The sequence below is a fragment of the Bactrocera latifrons genome, unplaced genomic scaffold (genome assembly GCF_001853355.1).
Source record: "Bactrocera latifrons isolate USDA-ARS-PBARC rearing strain unplaced genomic scaffold, ASM185335v1 scaffold_128, whole genome shotgun sequence".
Lineage (NCBI taxonomy): Eukaryota > Metazoa > Arthropoda > Insecta > Diptera > Tephritidae > Bactrocera > Bactrocera latifrons.
Genome location: NW_017534719.1, coordinates 110,403 through 120,908, shown reverse-complemented (window position 1 = coordinate 120,908; position 10,506 = coordinate 110,403). Strand labels below are relative to the sequence as shown.

The 10,506-nt window shown below is 31.7% G+C and overlaps 3 protein-coding genes across 6 annotated transcripts; 1 reads left to right on the top strand and 2 right to left on the bottom strand.

Moving 5' to 3' along the window:
* Positions 1-686: 686 nt before the first annotated feature.
* LOC108978844 (ATP synthase subunit delta, mitochondrial) lies at positions 687-1,715 on the bottom strand. 3 transcript variants are annotated; one of them, XM_018949335.1, is made up of 4 exons: positions 1,697-1,715; positions 1,218-1,421; positions 938-1,149; positions 687-878 (listed from the first exon to the last, which is right to left on the bottom strand). In XM_018949335.1, the coding sequence occupies exons 2-4, from the start codon at positions 1,414-1,416 to the stop codon at positions 816-818; spliced, it is 474 nt and encodes a 157-aa protein (XP_018804880.1). In that variant the 5' UTR covers positions 1,417-1,421; positions 1,697-1,715; the 3' UTR covers positions 687-815. The 3 variants fall into 3 exon arrangements, with proteins under 3 accessions (XP_018804880.1, XP_018804879.1, XP_018804878.1); XM_018949334.1 differs by lacking the exon at positions 1,697-1,715 and adding an exon at positions 1,542-1,681; XM_018949333.1 differs by lacking the exon at positions 1,697-1,715 and adding an exon at positions 1,563-1,681.
* A 608-nt stretch (positions 1,716-2,323) lies between these two features.
* LOC108978841 lies at positions 2,324-4,880 on the top strand. 2 transcript variants are annotated; one of them, XM_018949331.1, is made up of 7 exons: positions 2,324-2,646; positions 2,716-2,751; positions 2,901-3,246; positions 3,301-4,055; positions 4,117-4,306; positions 4,371-4,535; positions 4,607-4,880. In XM_018949331.1, exons 1-7 carry the CDS (start codon positions 2,521-2,523, stop codon positions 4,771-4,773), a joined length of 1,785 nt encoding a protein of 594 aa, XP_018804876.1. In that variant the 5' UTR covers positions 2,324-2,520; the 3' UTR covers positions 4,774-4,880. The 2 variants fall into 2 exon arrangements, with proteins under 2 accessions (XP_018804876.1, XP_018804875.1); XM_018949330.1 differs by having other exon boundaries at positions 2,901-4,055.
* On the bottom strand, positions 4,850-5,683 carry LOC108978846. Its single transcript, XM_018949336.1, has 3 exons — positions 5,527-5,683; positions 5,205-5,378; positions 4,850-5,147 (listed from the first exon to the last, which is right to left on the bottom strand). The coding sequence occupies exons 1-3, from the start codon at positions 5,582-5,584 to the stop codon at positions 4,930-4,932; spliced, it is 450 nt and encodes a 149-aa protein (XP_018804881.1). The 5' UTR covers positions 5,585-5,683; the 3' UTR covers positions 4,850-4,929.
* Between the last annotated feature and the right edge of the window lie 4,823 nt (positions 5,684-10,506).

Here is a 10,506-nt window from a genome sequence, read left to right as displayed (position 1 = left end):
ACGGACGGACAGACAGACATGCGGATTTCAACTCTACTCGTCACCTGACTCTTTTAGTTTTAGGACTTGCAAACAACCGTTATGTGAACAAAACTATAATACTCTCCTTAGCATCTTTGTTGCGAGAGTATAAAAATTGTTAGTACTTTGTAGTGTACCCTTTATCGTCTAATACAAATGCACATCTTCTAGGCATAGACCTAATTAGGCTAAGGAAAGTGTTTTGTGGAACAGAACACCAGACCTTTGAACTTCTCTTAGAGTTCCGCTTTATTTTTCGGGATAACGCGTCCAATATTCAAAATCATGAATTCACGCATAAAGTAAGCAATGAATGAACGAAAAATGTTATCATATTTCAGGGACATTCATAGTTAACACCATAAAAACAATAAGGCAAATTTAAAAAATCTTGACGATATTTGTTCCCACCAACGTTTATTTCTAGATGTTATAAACTTCATGATAAAATTACCTGAACTGTAGGGGAAAAAAGCACGAAACTCACATATGAAAAAAGCATATGTATATGGTACATATATTGTTGCATTTCCTGTAATTATTTAAAAACTATATTACATTCGAAAACCGTTTCAATTACACAGACGCGATTTGTCTATTTAATATTTTCACTTGGTTGGCTTAATTATCCTATTTTATTGTAGAAACAAAAAAGAACTATGAAATCATCAAATGTCGGCATTTTTATAGTTTATTCAAACTTTAAATATGAGTTTCAGTTTGAACATTCAAACAGATATTCATTTTGTATACCATTTTCTGTGACCTTGACGATGTAGAGAAAATAATTGATTTTATTCTGCAGCGCGGACAAGAGCCTCTGCACATTCAATAGCTATGGCTGCTTCCGCTTTGGCCTGAATAAAGGTAAATCGTTAATCAAAAATTTATTATAAGGAAACATGAACATTCTTACTTCTTCACTGGAAGCAGAATTTAATTGTGATTGATATTGTGACAAAAGCTGTTTCGCTTCAGAAACGTCAATATCCTCGACCTTATGCGCTTCCTCAGCCAAAACTTGAACAGATGAGTCTTCATTTACTGTTATTGAACCACTTGATACAAAATATTTTGAGGTTTTTCCATCGTTTTCAATGACCTGCACCACACCAGGCTTCAAAACGGCTGAAAAATAAACATTAAATAAAAATTATATACAATTATACTTACATATTTTTAGTAGTTACTCTTACCTAAAGTGGGTACGTGTTTTGCAAGAATACCAAAACTTCCGCTGAATGAAGGAACATCAATCTGACGAACTTCCGATTGATCATAAAATGTTTGATTAGCAGCAGCGAAAGTAAGTTTCATCTCATCCGCAAATCTGCGCTTTTGTATATTATGAATGCTGCGCCCCATTAAATAACGAGTATTCCGAACAAATGACATTTTATCTGAAATAAAAAACAAATGCAATTTGCCAATCGAAATTATGTAATGTTGAAGGTTAGGGACCGGTGTAGTCCTAAAATAAATTTCCTAATTGAGCACTTCTTTTAATATTACTAAATTACTTGTTACATAAATAATCTCACATGTTTTAAAAGCAAAAAAGTGCAACGACCAAACAATTTGTTAAAAATATACAAAACTGTGTTTTTCAGAACCACACACAGAAACCTTTGAAATCGGCACTATTTCATATAATATTCGATAACATAATTATTACCGAGAGGTGGTCGGTAGAGTTGCCACACCAGCTAACATGTCAAAACATAATGAACACGATTTTATAAACTTGTACATTCATACAATATCACAAAGTTTTGTTGTGTAAGATTTTTTTTAAGACAAAAATTTTGCGATCAAAACAAAAATCAAATGAATTTGTGATCTCAAAAAACTATTCATTTTAATAGGTTGAACTTCCCTGTACAGTACCAGATCAGAGAACGTCTATCTATATATATCGATATGAAGGGAAGTTCAACCTATTAAAATGAATAGTTTTTTGAGATCACAAATTCATTTGATTTTTGTTGATGATCATCGTGCCATCTGTTGTTAATTTTAATGAATAAACCAGAGAACGTATATAATATACAGAGAACGTTCTCTGATAAACGTTCTCTGAATAAACTTAACCAAATTAATGTAGTTGAATCAGAAAATATGTTCTCTGGTTCAATTTCAATGATAATTTACTTAAATCTTTGAATTTAGTTCTTTTATAAACGAAATGCGAGGAATTATAACCTATTTAAGATACATCAATAGGTAGCACTGGTTAGAAAGTTTATCATATTCTCTAAGAATCGTCTTCGCTTAATCGATTGTTACAAAAAACTGTATCGAAATTAGCATTCCTTGACAGAAGTTGTAAGTTACTTCTTAAATAAAATATTGTTGTGATTTTGTCTATGATTATAAAATCTTGATTTTAAAACGGAAGTTGGAACTGAATGGCAATTATAAAACATTTTTTATCACAAGTATCAACGTCCTCATTTAATCATAAATTGATTTAACCTTGTAAATTTTTGTGTGCTAAAGATGATCACAGTGAATTCGCGTGTTTTTCAATATTATTTGGATAACTTCTTTAAATTTCCCAAAGAAATAAGGAATGATATTGTTTACTGTCAGCGCTCTTTAAAGGCTCATATTAAGGTCCATCAGGTATATTTTACTTTGTTTGTAAATTATTATCACATGTCATTAAACTTTATGAAATGTTGTGTACTTTAGATGGTGATCGACGTTTTTAATCAGGAGGAAGATGCAGTAAGTTAAGACAGAATTTGCGCATTATTTAAGTTAATATTATTTTCAATATTGTCCTAAGATATTTATTATATTAAGTGTACTGTGTATTTTTAGAAATTAGGGATTATAATTATGTGTATTACTAAAAAATATAACACATTTTGTAGGACCCGGCTCAAAAACAACGTATTTTGGAAGAAATTGAATCGGAGATTTACGAAATAAATGCTGAGCAGCATTTTCTATTTTTACGACTACGCCGTATAGTTGATGAATTTACAAAAATGTTGAAAAGGAATGACGTCCTCATCGATTATGAAGCAATAAATTCTACAATTTCCAAGGAGGTGGTACCACTTATAAATGACCTTACTATAGATATATTACCCGCAACGGTACTTTTTCGTAATACGGAACAAAAGTTAATCGAAAAGTATTTTGAAGTACAGAAAGAGAAGATAGTATATGAAATTGAAGATTCGGATGAAGACCATAATCAAATTTTATCTTCAGGTGACTTGATTGATAATTTTAGTGCAACTAGTAATGATGCCTTCCATTTGCAAGGTTCTGGGGAAAATTCGAGTAGTTTGTCTCAAATGTCTTTACTGAAACCAATTTCACAACGATTGGTTGGCAGTGGGCGTTTTACCGACGCTTCCAAATTCTTGCAAATGAACCTTGTGGAAGAAAAAGGTAATGATGAGCCATTAAAGGATGATGTACTGCCGCTAGAGGATGTATCAGATTTTCCCAGTACGTCGCAAAAAAGTAACGAATCTATTGAGCCATTAGAAGATTTACCTGTTTCTAAGAACGTAAAAATTAGCCGCCTAAATCTCCGGCAAGCTCTTAATAAAGCGCGTACTGAAAATATGGTAGCAAAGGCAGCTGCAAGCATGATAGCTCGAGCTATACCCACATCCTCGACATCGGTTTGTCCTGCCTCCACTTCTTTGGAATCGGTAACACATTCATCTCAACGAAAGTATGAAGTCAGAACAAGATCTTCAAGAAACACTGGTGGAAATGTATTAACGGGAGCAATAGTCACAAGAGAAAAAAATACATCAGAATTAAATTCATCTTCTGATGATTCTAATCCTGAAAGACTTCAAACCCCAACCCAATGCCTATGGGCTGTCATGGATTCGACTGAACTCCGAACTCTGCCCGAACATTACGGGCAAGAAATGTTTTTGCGTTTGTTTCAACTTTTTACCCCAATAATGCTCGTTCAGATGCAACAACGTCGTTCAAAACGTAAACGCCGTACTGTCCATAACAACGAACGTGCTGATTTTCACTATGGCCGCATTGAGGTAAAAATGCAATTAAAATATTTTTGATAAAAAGTTAATGTGTTAAATATTTGTTTTTTAGTATGGTAGCTATCCTCCCCCAGAAAAAAAGCGCAAGGCTTTTCTTATTTCACCACAAGTAAAACGCGTTTTACAATCGAAACGCCCGAAGCGTACTAATACTGAAAAAAATGAGAACCAAGCACCTTCTCGATCTAGCTCTAGCTCACCAGACGAAAAACGTTGCTGCAATGAGTGCCTAAAAAGTGGGGGTATGTAAATTAAAATAACTACTAAGGCTTTAGGTGTTCAAAATTAAAGCTTTGATCACATCAGGTTGTTTTGATGAATGTCTCGAATGCAAAGGATATTACCATCAAATATGTCATATAGAAGAAGAGGAAAAGACAACTGATCATTCAAATGTTCCTGTTCAAGGAAATGTATTACAGAAACTTTGTCCTGCTTGTAAACGTCAACGATCAAGCTTATCTAGTAAAGGTGAGATTTTAAACGTTGCTTTATTGCAAAAGAAATTTATCTAAAAATTAATTTAATATTTTTGAAAACAGATGCTCTGCATTCCACTGCACAAGAGCTTGAAAAAAAACTCGCTCATGAAAAGGACCGGCGAATGAATTTACAGCAAGAAAGCAAAATGTACAAATTACAAATGCGTAACCTGTTCAATATTGTTAATACTATAAAATGTGATCCAGAAAACGATAGTTCTGGGTAAAAGCATCAGTACTAAAATTCTTAGTACTAATTATGTTTGGAGAATTAATATGTAAATTGAAATAAAAATGCCACTCTTTCGTGTTTCATTTTTATTAACAATATAAACGGGATTTTAATTTAATTTAGAGAGTGTTGAGGAACACTTAATCTAAATTTATCGTTGGAAGGAAAAGAAAGTATTACATACAAAAGCGACTATTAAAATACCCAAATAACAAAAATGACTGCTAATATTTGAACTTGAGTTGCATAAATCTCCTTGGCAAAAGCACATATACACTTTTTTATAATTGTAAACTGTGTTGGCGCAGCGATCTTGATTGTCATCAGGACCCCGTTGCACACACATCCGCTGTATTGCCTGATCGTAGTCTAAAAAATACAGTATAAATATATGTCATACTGAAATTTTTAAACGTTGCTGTATACCGTCCACGGCATATGTGCCACCACCTTCAATTACTTTTCCACACCATCCAGATGCACATGGTACAGCCGACAATCCGGGTTCATTTTCAACATCAGTTGCATTAAAAGAGAATGGATCTTTACAGCTTCCAAGTTCACCTCTAGATCGGCATTGAAAACACCGACGAAGCAAACCTAAAAAAAAATAGCATTGTTTAAATTTGTATTAAAAAATTATTATTAAAAAATAATTAATATGTATCAATGTGTATATGAATATATTTCCAACAAAAAAACAAAAGACTTCAACAAAGCACGAACGCGATGCATTTTTAATACTAGCCATTTGACATTTGGATAAAAAGAAGCAATAACGAAGCAATTATAACTTTTCTATGCATTTTAAGTTTTAACTAGATGTATTTATTTAATTTGATTAAAAAATCAATTTATTAACAATCTAATGTATGGAATGGAAATTTCGCAACATATTTAATCACATGGGGTTGCCAAGTCGACTGAGGGCTGTATATTTTATGTATAATGCAAAGATTATAGATTATAAAAAAATACAATAATTTATAGAAAATGCTTAGGTAAGGTATAAGTACTTAAAGTAAGTATTAATTGGCAACGTATTGAAAAAATATACATAGTTCGATATTTTAATATTACGCAGTTTTGTCTTAGTAGTACTGGTTATAATTATAGCAAACTATTTGACCTTGCTATCACAAGATAAAATTATTATCAATAACAGAAAAGTTTTTTTACCTATAATTTTAAAAAGACTGAAAGATTTTTATTTTATAAATATTAATTTTATAAAACTTTCGGAGTAAATATAATTTTATGATTTGGCTGCTAATTAGAGCGATGATTTGAACATGATGCTCAAGAGTTAGAGGAAATTATTTCATTAAGCAATACATTTTTTCCATTGGCAATGTTGCCTCTGATAACATTATCGAGCTAACAAATTGTACGACTGTTAACCAATCATGACGGCAAGATGAAAAAGTTGTCATTTTATATCTGCAATATTTGTTCATTTTGAATCTATTTTTTCCTATAACTTCCATTATTACTTTAATTCTTCTTTGCATAATAAAATAAAATAGAGGAAACCACGCGATCTAAAAAAAAACAAAAATACTCGATTTAAAATATCTAAAGATGACCGTAAGGGATCGTCTCAGTGAGAAATTTTCCAAAAATCGATTTTTTTTATTGCATTATCGGATAGTATACACTGTAATAAACATTCTTTGAAACTAAAAGAGCCAAAGTAGCCGAATTTTTGTTCAAACCGCCACAATTTGGCAAATTTCAAAAAAAATCAAAAAAAAAAAAAAAAAGCTTCCATAGCGCGATAGCGCTAATCTATAGATTAATAATCTTTTTGAAATTATTGTTATAATTATTATTGAAAAATCTCGAAAATCACTGATTTTTTGGGGCGTCACACTGAGATGATCCCATAAGTCTCTTAAAAGGTTATTTTTGCAACTGAGGACGTGTTGTCCATGTTTGTTGTATAGATTAATCTAAAGCGTGGCGTTTCAATATAATGTGATGGTTATAAGAGGACCTTTTAGTTTCAGTTATTCTTTTCTTAACGTTATGGGATATTTGCGTTAGGATGTATAATTAAATTGTAAGTGCTTATAATTTTTTGGGTTGGTGGCATAAAAATTGATTATTTAGATACTTTTGAATGATATTTAACTCATGTCAGTAATACCTATGCGTTTTTGAAATACACGCTGAACTGGGTATATTAACATTGTCACTGAGTTTGGAACGTGTACAAGGAAACGTCTGTTTGTTAGCTACTCAGCTTTAGAGAAATCGATCTGAAAAATCGCACTCGTCCTTTTCTTTCCGCTAATCTCTCCGCATCGGTCACGCGCTGCCGAAGATAACGTTTTTTTTCTTGTTAGATATTACTGCACTCACAATATTCACTTACTTAAAAAATTATAGAATGGTACAACAAAGTCATAAAATAAGGTACAAAAATTGAGATTAAATAAACATAACTTCTCTGTTGCTAATGTTATTTCAACAGGACTTAGTAATAAAAATTCTTTTAAGCATTTTACGATACAGTGTAAAAATTAATCTTTTCAATTATCATAAATACTAAAAAATTCAACTTTAAGATTAATAACAGAGTAACGGAAACGGTAGAAATTAGGAGTACTCATACTAACAAAGAAATGGTGTTTAGAGGCAGTACTAAGTATTAATCTAACAAAGAAAGCAATCGTGCCATTTAGTAGAGGAAATAACAATTGATTCTACAAATAAATAAAATCGTAATAAAACCCATTCTTGAAAATAAATATTTTTGGGTAAGTTGACGCCAGAGTAACGTGGAAAGACGGACTTTGGAATCAATAATGCGACGGTGTAGGAATGTGTCAGGAAGCGAACGAAATAAATTTCGGGTCTTTTGTTTTCCGAAATATATTAGTATTAAACGAAACGAAATAGCAGAACAATCTTGCGAGAGAGCGGTCTTGGCCTAGCCAATGGGACCAGCGCCATTCTCCATATAAAAGGCTTGCTCGAAATTGGTTTTAGATGTATAGTCTCTTAGGCAAAGTTGTTCGGAGTGATGAGTTGAATATTTCCCGCTCACGCGTTTTTTCCGCTTTTTTGGCTTCCTTTAAATCGACCCGCTCTAACGTAAGAACCTGCATATGTATCGCCTTTATCTCTGAAATATGTATTTTTGAAAGAAGTTTTCCAATGGATAGCATTGGTCTAAAACTAAGTCTCAAGAAAAATTCTTTGTTTACAGCTAAAGTGAATTATTTGCGCCAACGACGAAACACCGATATAATACATACACATATGTATACATATATAGAAGTTATTACTATTGCAGGGTTGCATATAATCTTCATGCGTTTACCGAGAAACCAGTTTCAGTTCCAAATTTTTTCATTGAGAATCGGTTATGACGTGTTTATGAAAATTATTATGCCTTCTCTTATAATATACATACATATATAAAAAGTTGTACAATGATTTTGGTAACTTTTACTTTATAATTGAATGATCCAAATCATAATTCAGTTTATGGACATGCCACAATCGTATTTAAGATGAGTTTATGCGTTAATATGGGTACTTACCTATGTATATGTATTCATTCATAAATTTGCCAAAAATGTAATAATTTTTATTCAAAAGGGTACTTTGTTTAATATAAAATGCAAGGCTTTCTTATGTATAAATATACATTTTACTGAAATATTCGAATTTTCATTTGTTGTTACTACAAATACTTTTGTTTGAAGCAAGAATCGTCTGTGCTCATTTAATATTCATGGGCTGGGATTTACATTATTACAATCACAACAACTTTATGTTCAGCTCGAGTGATGAAAGCTGGATGGAAAAAAAATAAAATTTGTAAACTCACATGCATACATAGAACCTTTTCTATCATAGTTAATCCTGAGATTATAATTTTTCCAAGGAGATGTACCACACTATTTATTTTTCTTTCGTTTATGTGCAAATTATGTGACGTATTTTCAGAAATCTTTGCGCGTATTCTATTCAAAAAATGTCAGACTAGTTTTATTTAAAAGTCATATAATTTTAGTTAAACAATATCAAGTGACGAGGTTTTTGAACCTGGGTTCCAACAAATTGCTGGTTATCCAATCTAATCAGTATTATTGCTTTATAGCTGAATTTACTGTTGCTTATGACGGCATATACTTAAACTGCTTTAAGCTTTAGCTTTTAGTACACATGATGCTCCAACCATGTTCAAACCAGGGGAGGATCCAGAGTAGAATTTTGGGGGTGGGTGGGGAATATATAATAATTTTGTACCTGCAACTCAAAGTTTAAAGATTTAAGACTAAGATTTCTGACTTTATGGTTTTAATTTAATTCCACAGTAGTCAGTTTTAATTCAACTTTAGTGTACTTAATTTAACTGAAGCATATCTAATAAAATAATACTTAAGGTGTGTTGTTTATTATGAATTTGTCATTCTTTTAAGCGTGCGACGTTATTAAATATTTTTTAACTTGATACTTCAATAATTTCACTGCCTTGGGCTTTTTCACATATTATATTAAAAAGTTGTTTTCCTAATCTAAGGTGTAAGTTTAACATGTCAAATGTATGATGCCAAAGTCTTTGAATACGAGTTGTATATTTGTGAAGAGGTGGTCTGACCATTAAGAAGGAACTGGAACCGCAGATGACAAGCCAAACCTGGGAGGGATCATGTGACATCTAAAAGTGAGATCAAAGTTATTGCTCCTCTTTTTGAAAAAAAAGCTCTGCTCAGTCTAAGTGAAGCTAAAAAAATGTTTGAAAACGTATATATTTCTTTAAATACAATATAGGACAGACTTTAAAGATCTGACATTAAACGCAGCAGTACAATAATCAAATCCAAACGCAAAAACCATCAACTGTAATTGGGTCAATGTAATATTTACAGATGTGTCAAGTTTTTTTCAATAACGCTTTTATTAGCTTCACCTGCATGGCTGTATGTATAGTATGTATGGATGGATGTATCTATGAATGTATGTTTATAACTTTTTCTGTATAAAACTTGCTATATATATTCCTTGGTACTCAAGAAAGGCCGATATTGCAGATGCCTAATAACTAAGCATTAAATTAAGATATGGGATTGTAATTTGGTACAGGAGATCGCGGCAACAAGGGTCATCTGAAAAAGGGTAAAATTTTATAATAATCACTGTTCTCATATAACGGTTATGTTGAAAAAGTTGAAATACGGTGTAAAAACCAGACACCAAATATCTGAACGCAACAGCATTTGAATTATTTAAAACACTTTTATGAGATTCACCTGTATCAGGAGTAACTTTTTTAAGGGGTACTGAAACTGAATGGCTCTGATAACAGAATCAACAGTTCGATATTTACTGCATAAACAAAAAAAAAAAATCCCCTAAAACTATGTAGCTTAAACATCAACTTTTCATGCTATAATTTGAATAACAATTTTGCTCTAATACCAAATAATAAATATGATTAGAAAAGAAAAAAGAAAAACTTGCACAATAAAGAGGAAGAGAAAAATAAATAAACAGTTAAAAAAAAAACACACGTTTTTAAAGTACTTCAAAAAAAGTTACTAATATAACCTAAAAACAATAATAAACGAAAGGTAGGTAGGTGGTTTGTGCCATATTTTTCGCATATGAAGCAACCAGCGCTGTAAAGGTACCTTTCGTTTATTATTATTCATGTCAGGTTATTTAGTAATTATTTTTCACTTTTTAGTTTGATGTGCTTTAAACCCATGCT